Source organism: Pleuronectes platessa, chromosome 17, assembly GCF_947347685.1.
Source record: "Pleuronectes platessa chromosome 17, fPlePla1.1, whole genome shotgun sequence".
NCBI lineage: Eukaryota > Metazoa > Chordata > Actinopteri > Pleuronectiformes > Pleuronectidae > Pleuronectes > Pleuronectes platessa.
Genome location: NC_070642.1, coordinates 2,731,390 through 2,748,931, shown reverse-complemented (window position 1 = coordinate 2,748,931; position 17,542 = coordinate 2,731,390). Strand labels below are relative to the sequence as shown.

Below are 17,542 nucleotides of genomic sequence, written 5' to 3'. Positions count from 1 at the left end.
TCACAAACATAAATGTTTGTGACATAAAAGCAGGTTTGCGTTTCAAATAAAGTCATTTCATTTGTTTAAGAAAAATGGGGTTTTATTGTGAAATATTTGCAGGAGCAGAAGATGCAGGGCTTCATATTGTATAGTACTGGTAATTATTTGAGTGCACAGGACTACTTTTATACAAGGAAATAGTCATATTTATGGTAATTTTCAAGTCAAATTATGGTTTGTAAAGACAAAAATGTATGCTTGATCCTACAAGACACAGAATAAGTGGCTGCATTTTTAATAGCTATCTTTCTTCTTTTACATATACAGGACTACCAAAAAGCCGAACTTTGATGGAAACACAGTCAAACGCAACAAAAACATTGTACTGCATTAGACGCTGCTCTGCAGAATAAATTGTTGAACTGAGAGGCTTCATATTGTGCATTGAACAGATGCTACAAATAAGAATAGATAATGTTAATTTTGTGTGTATATATACATTTTTATAACTGCCTTTATCGTGTATATTTATGCTAGCTCATATATGCTTTAGTGAGTCAAGATCAAGATCTATTTTGTGATTTAAGGGGTCCCTTAAGTTTTTTGAGCAGTGTACTAATATCCTCGTACTTATTATTGATATCATTGTAATCATCAGTCTGACAATGCTTATATACAAAAGTAACACTATTGTTCCTAGTCTCTGTCTCTTATTTCTCCCCCTTTTTTTTCTATTCTTCCTTGTTTCTCTCCTGTTATTACAGCTAGTTGAGGCAGATGTCACTTCTGATTCAACATTGACTTTATGACCACCCTCTGCTATCGTTACCCTAAACTTGCCCTTCCCATTATCCTGTAATTGTAAAAGGCCAGGCGGTCTTACAGCAGTACGTCAGCTTATTGCATTATGGAAGATTGGCATTTGTGATCTTGTGTGACAGGAAAATAGTGCACGAGCAACATCGAAGTCTCAACATCGGTCTGAGTTGCAAAAACACACTAAGATCAGGGTCAGAGTTCTTGTTGATGGATTTATGACTGCCACACTTAAACTACCTTTCATCTAATGCTGGCAGGGGCGGGTCAAACTCCAACCAATTACTGCAGTGTCATCTGCCTAGCTGCATTGGAGCCTGTTGTTCTGATCATACTCAGCGTGGTGGCATTCACTGACAGTGATACTGACTAAATGTTTCAGCTTAACTGATGGATGAGACAGTTTCACATCCAGAGACAAAATAGCAACTCCAGCTTGATGTTTTACTTGTGTTCTGAGTGAAAAGGATTTTCAGGAAAAGTATGGGCACCTGACTTCTTTTTATTGACCTAAAAGTATATCCATCACAAGAGGTCAGGTTACTTTAGATTCATCAAAACAGCCAAATCAAGGACTGTAAACCCTGTGTCTGGTCCAAAGGTCTTGGTAAATGCGGGTAAGTTGTTATAATGGCATGAGGCCCAGGAACATCCTCCATCTGGCATTCCCACAGGGCGGGAATCAGGGTCTGGAACACAGATGTGAAGGCCACGGGCCTCAGTTCAGACCAGTCTATGAGATGGACCTCCCTGCCCCAGCATTGTGCATCATGATTGGTTGATTAATCAAACTAATATCCCAGGTTTTTGTGCATTATCTGTGGAGTCAGAGAAGAAAACAGCTGTCGTATGAGAGCTGAAGATGTCAAGAAGCCTGTCATGAATAGCTGGTCTACACAGAATGTGCGTTTGGAAACTTATTCATGCCACAACACCAAGGATTTGATATTTTGTCTAATACAAGGTTTTAGAGAAGGAAGCTTTTTTTTTATAGTTTTCTTCAGTTTTGATGTCACAGGCTATAAGATAATAAAGTATTTCTTTAAATGACGAAGGAGATCCTGCTGAAAACTAATTTTGCCTTGCAGCACATGTTTGCAATTAGCTTTTTTTGTTTGAATTTCATTATGTTTAACCATAAGGATAAGATAATCCATGTTCACCAAAGAGCTCTAACAGTGTTAGTTAATTAAACAACACTGAGATTTGAGGGGCAGTAAAGAAGTAAATGACTGCCTTATCAGACCAGAAAACTAAGATGAAACCATGCACCGAATCAAGAGAAAATATGACTGCCTACCTTATCAACTGAAACCGTGCACACTGCATTTAGTGCCATGTTGTGCAAGAGGTCAACTCCAGCTTGTCACAGCTCACAGCTAAGTAATCCAGGGTCATATTCATTCATCCATTAAAAAAAGCCAAGTCATGGTTCCCAGAATGAATGGACACATACTAATTTCATCAGAATCAGATCAGAATCAGTATTGCCAAGTAGGTTTACACCTACAAGGAATTTGCTCTGGTAATTGGTGCTTACAATTAACATAGAAACATAAAAACGCAATAACATAAAAACGCAATAAATACAACATACATAGGAAAAGCAATAAAAAATAGAAAACCAGTATATATTTACTCACTGTTTACTTCTTATTTACTCACTTTTTTCCAATTTAACTACAACAGGACTTGAAGCATTATTCTTAAAAAAATAATAGTAAGGAAGTTAGATCTACCCATTTAGATGAACAAATGATCACATTCTCCTGACATATCTTTAAATTAACATATAGTTGCCTCAATCCATAAATTATTCCTTTAATAACTTATTCATATTCAGATGTGGTCTATATATTAGTATTTCAATCAAATATAAAGTGTTAACAGGTTTTTAATGTTGAAGTATTTTCTCTCAGCAAGGGAGTTTGAATGTGAGAAGAAGCGTGTTGCAACATGTGTGTTGGTATGACTCTGTTGGGTCTCACAACACAGGCAGCTCATATGTGTTTTTAAAGAGCAATCATGTCATGTCCGCCCAGCAGACGGACATGAAATCAGTCGATATTATGTACGATTTGCTAATGATAATTATTGTTACATAGCTATTAATGCATATTAAAGAACATTAATGAATAAATGAGTAAATGTTTGTGTAGAAATGGAGTGAGTTGGTTGTTTCTCCTTGTTATGTGGGAGGCTTTCATCTGTGTTTTAATGACTGGACCTTTTCATACATACTGTTCAGTAAAATTACCCCCACATGTATGAATAAATATAATCAAGATAATATTGTCCCCAAACATAGTGACTAATGGGACCATGAGGCAGAATTGGAGCTGTTTCCAGGTCTTGGGTTTGTATCCAACTGGGTTGTCCCAGGACTTCGTAGGTTATCTCATCACGCAACAAATTTACATTATGTTTGGTGTGAATGCACCATACGGGTTGGACAAACTGGTGAGGCAAATTGAAAATCCTCTTTAAACTGTCTGATTTCAGTACAGCCTTTGAAGTCTATTGCGGTCTGTTGTACTAAGGCCTTCAGCGCACTTCTTCTGAAGGATAAATGGTAAAGGGTCTGTATTTATATTACGATTTTCTATTCTTAACGACCATTGAATTTAAATGCAGCTTATAACAACGGTTCATTATATACTGTAATGTACCACAATAACACTGAAACTCTTACACACTGCTCCTCTCTTTAAGGAGCAACCCCATGCAGTTTCCATATCTTCAAACATCTAAAGAATAGAAACCTCTCATCATGCTTCTTTATTTTGTCACTAATTATAAGCAGCCCCACGTCATATCTTAAGTGCAGAAGGGCGGGTTCCTTGCAACTGTAAATGCCAAAAGCAACCTCCTTATATTGAAGTCATGCAAGCCCTAGTATGCAATGAGAAACATACTAACACATCTGCTAAAAATTCAAGCCGTGGTCATAAATCTTCACTCGGTTCCAATTTCTCCACAGCGGTGCATAGTTTCCCTATAAAACCATAAGTGCAGGACACAGAGGGAGAGGACTGCTGGTTGAAGCTGCTGTGTTTAAGTAGATGCAAGGCAAACTGCTGTCTTAAGACAAATTGAGGGTGCAGATAGGTGAGGTCATCTACCGAGCAAATTAATGTGAGTGTAGTGCCTCTTCCAACAGTGTGAGCACAGCTGATTCCTTCTGAGAAGACTAACTAATTGTAACTTAAATGCGAGTTTAACTTAAAAAGTAACAAAATCCTCATCAAACCTACAGTTACTTGACAATTATACAAAAAAAGGCAAGCATAGAAGAGCAAGTGATCATTTAATGGCTTGTTTATCAATTCCATTTTTGACACTTTATAATAATTTTTAAATCGGCCTTGCTGAATTAAACATAATTGAGCTAAAGTAACTATGCATATGACTTCATAAGTAATAGAATGTTGTCATATAGGCTATCATTTCTTAAAGTTGGGTAAAAAGAGGGTAAACACTATTTTTTATCATAGTAGCACAAAGGAAATCTTTCTCAATGAGGATGATAATGACAGATCATATTGTTTTGTCCAGCTGTAGATCACCACCAGACCTCTCACAGAGATAATCAAATCAATCTGTGCTAACTATCGGTCTTTAAACTGCAGGTCTTACCTTACAGAAACACCAATATTAGAAGGGCAGGGATCCTATCATAATGATACATGATGTTTATTAGGTCTTTCTGGATTCTCATTCGGACTCTCAAAGTGACTGGCTCCTTCGACTTCCCCCTTGCGATCCTCTGCACTTCTTCTCTGCCGGTTTCCCACTTCCCAACCATTCAACTGGGTGATTAATGCAGGAAGAGCTGGACGTCATGTTTATTTTGGGAAAATGTAAACAGGTTTTGTAACAATACACAGATACATGTGTGCTCAGGTCAGGAGCTGGACCAATGCAAGGAAAAAAGGGCTGACCCTAACTTCCATTGTTATCACAAGAGCATGAAACCTCTAAATCAAAGTTGTACATCCTTGGTTACACACACATTGTCGCTTTCCCCTGCAGGTTTTTCATCTTAAAGAAGAACATTGTTATAAATCTTTAGGATATAATTATTAGGTTTTGTGGAGGTTAGGATTTTATCAGTGATATGACTGCACACACACGGAAAACCTGGTTTCCCAATAACTGCAAAGGCTCATACCAAGGTGGTGATGTCATACAGCAGAAGAGAAAGCTGCTCACCTCCTGCTGCATTGTCACAAGCACAGCAAAGCGGGCTCCAAAGAAGGTGTGCAGTTTGTGAAACGTGACAGCAGGTTAAATTGTAACACTTCACGACCAGTTACTAGAGCTCCTGAGTGATTCTAACTGGATGGGGGCTGACAGCTGGGTGAGCTCTCACAACAGATTACAGTGTAAGAGCAGAGAGAAGAGAAAGACTCAATGTGCATGGTACTCACATCAGAAACACGCTTTTCAAACCGAAACAGTTGAATCTGAGAAGTGGGAAACACATTCCCACACCATGAAAGGATAGGATGGCAAACTAAACATATGTTGCAGACGGAAAACAATAACGATAGTAGGGAGGGTAGAAACAGTTACTTTTGTACACCCAGAGCGCTCAACTTTTTTAAGTCAATTCAGGTCAAGTTTGTAGTATTTCAAAAGATAAATCGGCAGAAATTGAATATGGTTTACATAATGATGTTTTGGAAATCATTTAAATTGAATTACCTTAGGATATACCCTTTGTATCTACAAGTCCTCTACGACAGAGTCCGCCAGATTGCACCACCATGTTTTTACAGCAGCCCAGAATGGACAAACCAAACACTGGCTCTAGAGAGGACCTACAAGTTTTCATATTCAAAGCATTTCAAATGCTACATTTTATGTCCATATTGTTGCTTGCAGTCTTTCTCTTCTCTGTTTATGTTGGTGCATTGCAGAGTTGGCACACTGCTGCCACCAGTAGATCAGTGGAATATTGTGAAATCATTGGCAGGGCTGTGTATCACATCCCAACTGCCACGTGCTGGGGCATGCACAAGGTAACAGTGCCGTAGCAGTCAAAACCTGGAGGTCTACAGGGAACATTTAATCTTCAAATAACAGATGAAAACTAATATTGATTTCAGTTGTGTGCCACTGCACATCGGAGCCATCACAACTAATGTGTTAATGGTAAATGTAAAGGATTTTGGCCTTATTGTAGTGAATTCAGTTAGGGCTACCCAATCAAAAGACTATAACAGCAATAGTGGACAATTGTGCTAGAATGCTGGATATCCTACATGACAATTTTTTTTATTCCAATACAATACAATTTAGTCGGAGCTGCTTCATAAGTCCTTTATGAACAAAACCCCCAGGATATCACTGGTATGAGCAAAATGTAATGTATTGATCACACACACTGCTTTTACTCAGTAAAAACAACCTTTAAGTCAACACACATGCTGCCTTCAAATGGGGTCATGTTTACTGATTTAACTAGAAAAGATCTACGACCAACCTCTCACTCTTCTGCTCAGGGTTCACACGTGGTGACGTGCTGTTTTCCGAAATGATGAACGCTATAGAATTTTTTATTAGAAGTTGATATTTTGTCATACATGTCTGAGGAACATATTTATATTCCCAGAGGCCTAATCTTTTACCGATGTCATTACCTTTGTATTCATTGCAGTTAGCGTCTTTGATAGACCCAGACAGTAACATTACCACTAGTGTCCATGATGCCACTGTTCACAACTTAAGAGAATAGGTCACCCAAAAATGAAAAGTTACTTAGTTACTTCAATTGTATAGGCATTGTTTTGGTTGTGTACCCCTGAAACTCCAAAAGTGTTTTGTGGAATCAAACACATCGACCAACCCCTCCATCAACATAGTGGTGAGTAGAGAAGGAGTGAATTTTCATTTTTGGATGAACTATCCCTCTAACCACTTGAATACCAAGCACTCTGGGTACAAAGCTTTCCTCATTGTCACCACGAGCTCCCTAGCTCCATGTGAGAGCAGCAACAATCTTTCCCTGACCTGTTTAAAGCCCCGACAAACGGTGTCACTCTGCTCTTACATGCTCAAACACCAACAACATGTGGTTACAATCAAAGCAGAGCAACACATGGTCATTACTCTTTGGGTGAGTCTCTCTCTTACACACACTCACACACTCACAGTAGTATTGACCCTGAAACACCTCCCTATCTTAACACATCTTTTCATGGATGTGAATCCAGACAAAACAATCCATCATTCATATTTACTGTGATGGAGATAAACTGTCAGCCCTTTCACCATATCCAGTCCAGAAACAAATGTATTTACAAAGGTATAATACCATATAATACTATGATCAATTGTGGCTAAAACCTACATCTAGAAGTAGATTACTCAGTAATAAGGGGAACAACTTTTCTCAACGTGATTCCGTTTCAGACGTTTATAATTTAAGATCCACAGTGAACTTCTCTCGAGAAGATATGCAGCAGTTTCCTGCACACACACAACACACACACACACACACACACACACACACACACACACACACACACACAGACACACACACACTCACACACAGTGATACCCCTGGTTTAATACCAGGGGTATCACTTCTCTGTCTCCAACTGCTGTGTCACTCAGCCGCTGTTTCATTTCTCCTTCCCTCTCAGCTGTCGCTTTGGGGCAGCTGCATGATGGAGTTTCCTTGGGCAACGTACTGAGCCCAAATTGCGCCTCGAAGACAAAGTGCTGCTAATAGATGAACTGTATGAATGTGTGTGAGAATGGGTGAATGTCAACTAACTGTACTGAAGCCCTTTAAGTGGTCATGAAGACTAGACAAGCTCGGTGTAAATACAGACCATCTTTAGCTGACTTACAATTGGTGGTAAAAGCATTTGAACTTTTGTTGTAAAGACATGATATAGTGCAATATAGTTATTTTTAAACACAGAAGACATGTTGAAAGGTCGAAGGTCGTGGTTCCTGTCGGCGCCACTAACAGTCAAGGACACCTCTTCCTCGGGGAGTTAGCTTACAGCAGCACGTTGTTCACGCTCATCATTACACGCTCACTGAGCCCGCGTCACCTGAGGAGGGAGGCCCCTCGCCGGCCTGCCCACTGCCCGCTGACCGCTCACCTGTCTTGAAGCGGAGGTCGTCATCGTTCTCGGAGCCGAACTCCCGGAGGAGAGAGAGGAAGAGGATACCGAAGGCGTTCTGGATCCCGAACACCGCGCCGTTACACCACATGGCGGCAAGCATTACCACCCATCCCCAGCCGCCCTCAGGGTGCACGAACTCGACCTCCTCCGCTCCGGGAGCCGCCGCCTGCTGCGGGACTGTCACTTTAGTCTCCCCGTTCTCCTTCTTGTCCTCTTCCGGCTCTCTGTCCACTGCGGGTACACCGACGGCCCCCTCACCTTTACCGGCGGCATCACCGTCCGTCATATTGTTCCCTTCTGTCATTGCTGGTGTTTCTAACGGTGTGGAGGTCAAACCAGTGCTAAGCAGAAAGGTGGACGCTCGCGTTGAGTGTGAGCAGAGCAGCGTCAGGTCAGGGGAAGCTGAAGTATGAGCTGGGCTGCTCAAACACGAGCTGTCCTTACTCTTACTGCTCCAATGCTGCTGTTGCAATATTATATATAGACAGCGAGGGGCGGGGCTCTGAGGCACCCGGCATCTGATTGGATACTGTCATTCAGGCTCAAAATGAGAAATGATCAATGATCTTCATTGATGACCAATATGACGTATGTACGACTAGTAATTAAATGCTGATAATAAATTCACAGGTTACAGCACATTCCGTGGCACCTTAATGCTGATATTAACAGTCTCGCTTCCTCTTCCCTGCTGCTGAAATAGATATGTGCTGGATAAGCAGTCAGCCGTGTCCATGGATGTGGTTTACAGTTTTAGGAAAACGGGTGAGAGGTTTGAATTTATTTGGAGATCACGAAAGAAAGAATCAGACAAATACACAACACTGACATTTGAGATTGTTTTATGTAAATTATTGTCCCCAGAGGTTTGTAGACAATTCTTGAATTAAAAGAGGATTTATCAATAAACATTTAGGTGATCAAAAGAACAAAACCAACGATCCTTAAGGACCCAACAATTAACATAGGAAAAAATTTGTTAAAAACAAAACATTTAGAAAGTTTTATTTTATGCTGGTTAACTTACATTCTGATAATTCAGTGGATGACCTTTGTTAGGACTGAACTGAGCTCACATTTACATGTCAAAGAACCATCACAAGGTCCCATGGGAAAATACAAGGGGCAAAGGAAAGTCAGGGAATAATAGATCTGTGTCCTGACAGCCTGGTGGCAACTCACATGCTAACTCCTTCTAACAGTAAGATCTGGCAATAAAGGCACATGGTTGGTGTTATTGACACCGTGATTGTCCAGTTCTGGACACTGATCCACATGCATGAGTGAAAAACGCAGTCCAGCTGTCCCAACTCGGACATCAGTTCTCTTCTTTAGCCACTTTGGGTGCCTGTCCAGCCTGGTCTTCAGCGACCACCTCTCCCTTCCTCTTCCTCAGGCCCTTCATCTTGCGTGTGTGCAGCTTGGTCAGATCCTGCTTCTGCATGTGCAACCGGCCAAACTTTGAACCAAAGATGTCATGGGAAATGTTCTTCTTCTTCTTTGGCTGAAACAGAGAAAAGCAGAAGCTTTAAGAACAGAAAAAATGATATTCAGAACTTTTTGCCAAATGTTTGGTCATGGAAATTATACAGAGTAATACGACATAAAATAAAAAATAAGAAACATTCAATAATATTAAATAATACTAATACACCAACTGTACTGCAGGTCCCACTTTTATACTACTGAAACATCAATACCTAACCCCTCCTGTGAAACGGTTACATTTTCGGGTTTTAAGCAATGTAGTTTGAGAATAACAGACATTTTCATATCTCATCTCATAATCTTTCAGATATGTTAGCAGTGTGGCTCTATAGGGGATCATGTTGGTAATTTATTCTGTTCATTGGTCTATCATTCAATCATTGGTGCCAGTCTTAGTTTTCACAGTTAAATCATCTTCCTCCAGACTTTCGGACAGCATCTTACATCAGCTTGTTCCAGGTTTAAATGTCTCAAAGCCAAGAATCCATGACTTTATGGCTGCGTAATTTCTTTAAATTTAAATATTAAACAACTTGGTGAAAATTTTTAATCAAATTTGAAATAATTTTGATATATGGGAACTCTACAGCGGTTTACCATTTTAAAATATAGGTAAAAACATGGCCTCTCCTCTGCACCATCTTTGGAAGAAAGTATGATTCAATTTCGATTTCAAACCTTCCAACTATGTTTTTTTGTTGAGTAATAAGCAGTATCATGGGGACTTAAACCGGTTAATAACAGATTTTTCCTGACTGGATTAAGTGCTAAAATGGACCGACCTAAAAATAAAATATGAAAAACTAAGTGAAGCTCACGAAAATTCAAGACACTTGATTTCTGGTCATCCAGGTTTCCCAGCACTGGGGCCTCTCATTGTAGTTTGTTCCCATTTTCCATAAAAAAAAAAAAAGACTGATTTAAAAAGGATATACAGGAATCTTATCCCAGTGACGTTTACCTTTAGGGCCTTAGGCTGTCTGTGGGCCAATTTGTACAAGTCGTCTGAAGCCAGATGTGTTCTTCTCATGACAAAGTCAAAAGACGGCCCAATCTCCTCCAGCTCTATCCGTGGTGTCCGACACCCAGACTTCTTCAGCAGACACCTGCAGTGAAACATTACAACCGTATTTCTGTCATGGTGGATGTTAGCAGAGAAAATAAGAATGGATAGTGGTGCATACCAACATCTAACAGAAACTTAATGTTTTTTTTAACCCATTTCTAAAAAGGATTGAAACACGAGCTAGACACAGGCCGATGTGACAGAGTTGGCAATGTGCTAAGTTTTCACCCAAAGCCTAACTTCTCTGACTAGCTGAGATGCAAGGAGGATTTTAAAAAGACTTTAGTTTCAGTACCTGTAGCTCCGCATGAATATTTTCCCATCCAGGGCAGTGAAGTGTATGACATGCTCTAAACCTGCCAGGCGCACTGCAGGCACAGTGGGGCCTCTGAAAAAGTCTGGACAGTGGGAAAAGGAAATGGACAAGGGCCAGCATTAGCTGACACATCATTTTCACCTAAAACAACTGCAGGGACAAGTTTATATCCTTTGCGTGTACCTAGGAGCAGACTCTTCAGACGTTTGTGCTCAACTTCGGTATCAAAGGCATCTCCAGCAAACACAAGCATTGGTTTAGTTCCCTCAGGACATTTACTCTCCTGCAACAGATTATAACAAATATTTTAGGAGACTTATGTTATTAGTGAAAACAAAATTCAACACATGTATGAAGAAACTAGTTTAAACAATCTTAGACAAGGACACTGTGGCCTTACTTTGTCAAACTGGTTTGGTTGTCATTGTAACGCTATAGCTGAGCCTGTGTGCTGGTTTAGAGTGATACATTGTTAACTTGAGGTTTGTTACTTGATTCTATGTGGACGATATACTGTCAACCAGTACGAAAAAGGATATATCAGTGTAAATTTTGTTGTCTATTCGGATAAAATATGATGTCACAATAACATCCATTTGAAATTAAAGCACTGAAACGATTCACTTTATTTGTGGTCACCTGCTGTCCTCTGCTGGACAGTCTGCATTTTTCAACATCAGTCTTGTTATCCAAGGGACTGGATAAAAATAGAATGCAGCTGTGTCTCAATTCAAGGGCTGCATCCTTCGGAGGCTGCATATGTAGACCCATTGTGTCACAGGAGCATAACTTCGTTGTTTACTTTACAAGATTCCTTCAATATCGCCCAACAAATGTTGTTCCATCACCGAGAAACAAAGGCCCAAACTGCTGGATCCTTCCCAGCCCAACCTATTCCGGGGTTCATTGCGTTTCAGTGTCTAACATTTGTCAAAGGTGTAATGGCACCGGCAAGCAACGAGACATGTAATGCTTGCGAATCACGCTTCAACTTACAGTTAATGGTACAAATGTTTAAAAAACAAAACAGGGGCATTAAAACTTTCGGTGCATGTCCAACTTCACTAAGGAGCACGTCTTTGTGGGCCCCGTAGACGCGACCTCCAAAGGAGGCAGCCCCTGAACTGAACCGCAGACATATCACTTTTATTGTGAGTTCCAGACAGCAGGATTGATTTTTATGGTTTTCAATTCCATTCCTTTTAACTGACAAATTAGTGGTGATCTGCTTTAGGTGGTGGAACAGGATTACCTTCTTAAAATTTTAGTCGACACTTTGAGTATAAAAAAGGTGAGCCCCTTTAGAATTATCTACATTTATGTATAAATGTGTCTTCAAATATGGTCCTCTTAATTTAATCCTCGTCTAAGCTTAACACATGAAAAAGGCATGTGAATCACGACACTAATGACATGACTGAATCTAACTAAAAACCAGGCAGTGATACCAGATTTAAGCTGTGTGCTACATCTACTTTGACTTACACATAATTTGAGTTTGCTGTTCACAAAAATTCCCTACGCTACGCCGACATGAAGAGTAACTATTACTTTCACATGATCATAACCTCATGAAGGCTCATTTAAGAGGCCACTAAAACAAAGAGGTAAACAACCTTAAGTAGCAGAAAAGTATTTAGGCTGCAGAAACTCAGCTGGAACACTAGCACAACAAAGCACAACAGCAGATTCAACACATACCCAAAGAAAGAGGAACCAGATGTTGACATCAGCTGATCAAATGCTTTGCTTCTCAGGCTTAGAATGATCATTATAATTATCATAAGGTAAAAGTTTGCAATAATCGTGATATTGATTTGAAGTCATATCGCCCAGCCCTATCCTGTTATTCATTCTAGGCTTTCCCACTGCTTCCAGCGATTATGCTAAGCTTATCAAACTGTGTCCTGACTCCAGCTTCACATTTTAATATGAGACTGAAATACATTTCAAAAATAATATATCCCTTTAATGTGAAATCCTCCATAAAACTATGGGTAGACGGAGTTCATGTAAACTACAGATATATGTGGGGCCACCTCATGAATAAGATTAATGTGAAGGTTTCATTGCCAGCTGGTTTGTCTATAGAGAATGCAATTTCCTTGACAACAGAATAACTGCAACGGTTACCTTAATCTCACTCAGCGAGACAAATTTCTCAATCCCAAGCTCGATCATGTCCAGCACATGGAAGTCGAAGAGGCGACCTGCAAACAGACCAAATTAGCTTTTCAATCCACACAACACAAACTCATCCATGTTGTGACATATTTAGTGTTTAGACAGGTTTACATATCATTGATTATTATGCTGACATAAGATTCTGGGCTATATGCATGTTGACTATAAATTACCTGGTGTATACATGTTTACTTTACAACAACTTGAGAGTGAAAGAGAATTTACCAAATATGAGATTATTGGGTCGTTTCTTGTTGTGAGAGCCAAACAGAAACAGAGAGCTATCTGTCTTCTTGGAGAAAAATTCCTGATGGAGTTCAAATGATTAGTGATACACCTGGAAAACATTCACACACATTTAACTGTAGTTTGCTGCATTTGCAATGTTTCCTGTACACATACCAGTGAAGTGGAGTCCTCAAACGGCCGAGTTATGTTCTTTCTGAGGAGAAGAAGTAGCAGATTTTATCCACTGCAGATGGACACTCAACATATCTGAAGTTAGTTTGCTATGATTGCTTCACTAGATTAACTCAATATTGATTCTGTTGAACTGTTTTTACACATAGATGGATTTATTTTGTATCAAAAAAGAGGAGGAATCCATCCAAACAACGCAAAATTCTAACACACTGACAGAAGACAAGACTACAAAAACCATGACAAAAAGTGCTAAAATGCTTCGCTATCAATAGAGGATTGGATAAGGCCAACTGTTCAAATATAGCTATAACCTGTTCAAATGAACAATTGCAGCTGGAACAAAACTATTCCTATAGCGTTTTGGCTAGAGGGAAGAAGCTGAAATACCACCCAGAGGGTGCGATTCATTTGTAGTAATGGAGCTGGCTATCCTAACTGTCTGCTGAACAGGGACTTTGGGCTCCTCTGTGGCTCATCAATCAGCCGACTGGACCATTTCAAAACCTGACTCGATCTGTTTCTATCCTTCAAAGACAGGTTACCAAACCATGACACAAAAGAAAAAGATAAAACAAACTCAATAAAAGCATGATAACAGTGTCAGCACGGTTTAGTCAATATGAAAATTTGACATTTTACTTAAGCAGTACAAACGGTGGTGCCCGCTTCACTGTTTGCTTCAAAGTTCAGTCTGGAGTCAACAATAATCACAAGGTATTTATAAAAATGCACAAATTCAACAGTTTAATCTTTAATAAATGTGTATTCATGTGTGGGCAAGTTTTCTGAAATCAATGACCATATCATTGGTTTTTGATATGTTAAGTTGGAAGAATGACTCATCGCAACACTTAACAAAGTGCTCAACAATTGCTCGATGGCTGTTCTCATTTGCCTGAAGCAGACTCACATTCCTAGAGTCAACCTCGTCCTTTAAAATGATCAGATCACTAAGATTGCTCCGACACATTTGTCTAAATGGATAAAAAAGAAAAAATGAGACCACGAGCCCTTGTGGTGAGCCAGTGGGAGAGCAAACTTTATCTGATAAAAACCCCTTCACTCTGACTCTTTGCTTCCTGCTTGTAAGAAAACCTAAAACCCACAAGTTTAAATTATTAAAAATTTTCTAAAGCCTAAGGGTTTAAATGCAAGGTTGAATTGTGTTAAAAGCAGATGAAATTCTATTATTAACCAAAAACTTTTCCAAAAGATAGTTATCAGTCTGTCCGTCCTGGAGCATAACAATCCTGATGTGAAATGTCATGGAGACACCAGAGAATAGAACATTTAGGAGAAAACATAAATGATCATGATAAATGGTCAAGCATCCACCTCTGCTGTCAACATCTCTCACTCAGCTCTTAGAGAATGCCATACAAAATAGGGTTTGTTTTGTATGAACAAATAAATGCCCACATGCAGTAGGATTGTCATATTAATAATATTTTTACTTTGAAAATTTAAAACCAGTTGTGATGTTGCATAAGGTTACATCCCACATTTGGTCATTTGCAATACACATGTAATTATCATCTAACGGCATGAAGGAGACTATAAAAGGCGTCCTTTTTTCTGCACTTTAAGTTTTGATCATTACTGAGATATAAAGGCCACTTACTTCTTGTACAGCACAGCATTGGGTTTCTTCAGGGAATACTGCAGGAACACATTTATTTAGTTTCAAAAGTGTCCCAAAGTCATCACTTCATTCAGACCATCACAAAGCACAATAAAAAAAACTCAGTCACAAGTTGAAGTCACTGACGATGAATGTGAGGAAAAAGGGAGAGTACCACTCTGCTCTTCAAATGAAAAATACATTCCAGCATTTCACAATGTTATTACCACCATATTACCAGTCTGAATTATAGTGGTCAGTAGGTCACTGTTAACCTGTGGTCGAATTTAGATAACACATGTATGTAACACACTAGTTAACTAGTGTTTCTGCTATAATCATGTTGGATGTTACACATGGAATGTTTTAATAAATAAATATATATATACTTGCAGCATATGACTGTTTTCTTTGCTGTGCTTCTCCACACATTTTCCAGGTTTTCCTTTTGTCACCTGCCTAAGTATATATATATGTGGCCTGCACAGTAATTATACATCTGTAATGGGAGAATTTGGACTGATGTGGTAGACAGGACTCTCACCAGAAGTAGCTATTGGCTCTCTGTCTCTACGTCTAATTTGCATAGACCAAGCTGGCGACCAGCAATTTTTATCATTGAACCATAACTGATTAACCCCTGTGTGAGATAGGTGTTTTGTGTGTTTTCTAATAATAGTTCAATAGAAGTTATATTACTTTACTTTTGTAATGATTGCGAACCCATGCAGGAAGGTTACTGAGCAAGTACATTATAGGACTTTGGCTTTGCTCAGTAAACTCCAAACATGAGTTTGAAGGACAGGACAGGAAGGGTAGCGGAGCTCTCCTACTGTTACCTTATTGCCCACACTCTGTGCAGTGCAAGTGCATGTAAATGCCTTCGGATTTTAATTTCATTTTAGTTTAGAGTCTGCATTGTCGAGGTGTAAAATGCTGATATGGCGATAGACGTAGGTACAGGACAGTAACCTAAAATTATTACTGTATGTATGTTTACCTATATGCCTAAATTTGTCTGTTCTTTTCTCTATGTCTGATGCCAAAGTCGATAAATTGGCAGCATTGCCTGACTTTGATGTAACTGGACTACAATACTTTTTGTAATCTGTCTCCAGGATTAATTTACATATTAGTAATTTCGTATCAGAACTACACATTAACTCCCAAACACTAACAGTTAAGGACAAGGAGAGTTAAGGGAGGTGATGAGAGCTGCTGTCGGGGACCCCCCCCCCCCCCGCCCGACACAAGTGGGGATGTTTTCCTGTAAACCTGCTCACAGTGTTAGCATCAGGAGGTTGACTGCCCTTTCAACAGCAGCCTCCCTCAGTGAGTGTGTCGTGTGCCTCCTCACATACAGCCACTCTGGAGCAAGAGAAGCTGTGAAAGCAGCTCCGGTGACTTACCACGTCCTTGAGAGCCTGTGTGACGGTGAGACTGGTGTTCCCCCCCTTCATTATCATGGCAGTCTTCAGGTCCTCACTCAGCTTCGGCGCTCTGGCATCTAAGAAGCGCTTGGCCCGCTTTGTCTTGGGTTTTCTGAGGACACACACAAACAAACAATTCCAGTATTAGCAAAACATATGTTTCCTAAACCACACTTCTGCCCATACGCGAAGCTAATGTTGGCATGCTACAGTCTTCGATGCTAAGCTAATAAAAGATAGCTTCGCCGGCACAAACCAAGTTAATTCTGTAGGAAATAAAAGCGTTAACACGGTGATAACCAGAGGATGAAGTGTCAGACTTACACCACATTGTTTAGCTGCGTCATTTCTGTGCCTTAGTTCGTCTTCCTCACATAGACGGTAGCTCCCACGTTGCTCTTCTGCCTCCACGTGATAACCAGCAAGTCTATGGGCGGAAGACAACACTGGTGTTTCTTCTTCTATGGCCTTTACGGTGGTTGACATCCTGCTCTAAATCTATCAGCGCCATCTAGTGTCGCAAGATACTCCACAGCACCCACTGTCCACCAGAGGAGCAACAGACCAAAATAACTGACACGTGATGAGAACCCGAGCACTGACCATGGCACTGACTCGTGGTGCTCACCATCTAATGATATGACACTATATGGCAAGCCATTTGAGAATGTATTCCATATCCTTGATATCACATGTCAGTCCCCTCCTCTAGATCGGTTTTTGTCAGCACTATGACAATTGGTCACACTAGTACATCGTATTGTACTAGTTGAAGAAAAACTCTAACTAGTCACTCTTTTTCAACAACTACCGTCACTTCTGTCCAACTAGTTTCAACAGAAACCTTACTAGTAACAAAGCTTTTGACGCACTAGTGGCCCTCTGGACAGAACTAGTAATGCTGAAAGGCTTACTAGTTAACTAGTGAGTTGCAAAATCTCTGACATGTTAACTAGTCAAACATGGATTCAGCTCACTAGTTAACGAGTGACCTACAATTGTCTTCACTAGTTAACTAGTTAGAGTTTTGTTCAACTAGTACTATACGATTGATTTATGAAGTCCAGTGGG

At 39.9% G+C, this 17,542-nt stretch overlaps 2 protein-coding genes across 2 annotated transcripts in view; both read right to left on the bottom strand.

The window, feature by feature from the left end:
• Positions 1 to 8,405, bottom strand: part of slc16a10 (solute carrier family 16 member 10) — a 37,748-nt gene extending 29,343 nt beyond the window's left edge. The window contains exon 1 of the mRNA XM_053445136.1: positions 7,920 to 8,405. Within this exon, the coding sequence (XP_053301111.1) occupies positions 7,920 to 8,247 (328 nt within the window). The 5' untranslated portion in view covers positions 8,248 to 8,405. The remainder of the gene's footprint in view (positions 1 to 7,919) is intronic.
• Positions 8,406 to 8,768: 363 nt separating this feature from the next.
• rpf2 (ribosome production factor 2 homolog) lies at positions 8,769 to 16,952 on the bottom strand. The gene is made up of 10 exons (XM_053445429.1): positions 16,796 to 16,952; positions 16,451 to 16,583; positions 15,042 to 15,079; positions 13,400 to 13,439; positions 13,223 to 13,304; positions 12,947 to 13,023; positions 10,997 to 11,096; positions 10,793 to 10,895; positions 10,393 to 10,537; positions 8,769 to 9,447 (listed from the first exon to the last, which is right to left on the bottom strand). Exons 1-10 carry the CDS (start codon positions 16,816 to 16,818, stop codon positions 9,262 to 9,264), a joined length of 927 nt encoding a protein of 308 aa, XP_053301404.1. The 5' UTR covers positions 16,819 to 16,952; the 3' UTR covers positions 8,769 to 9,261.
• Between the last annotated feature and the right edge of the window lie 590 nt (positions 16,953 to 17,542).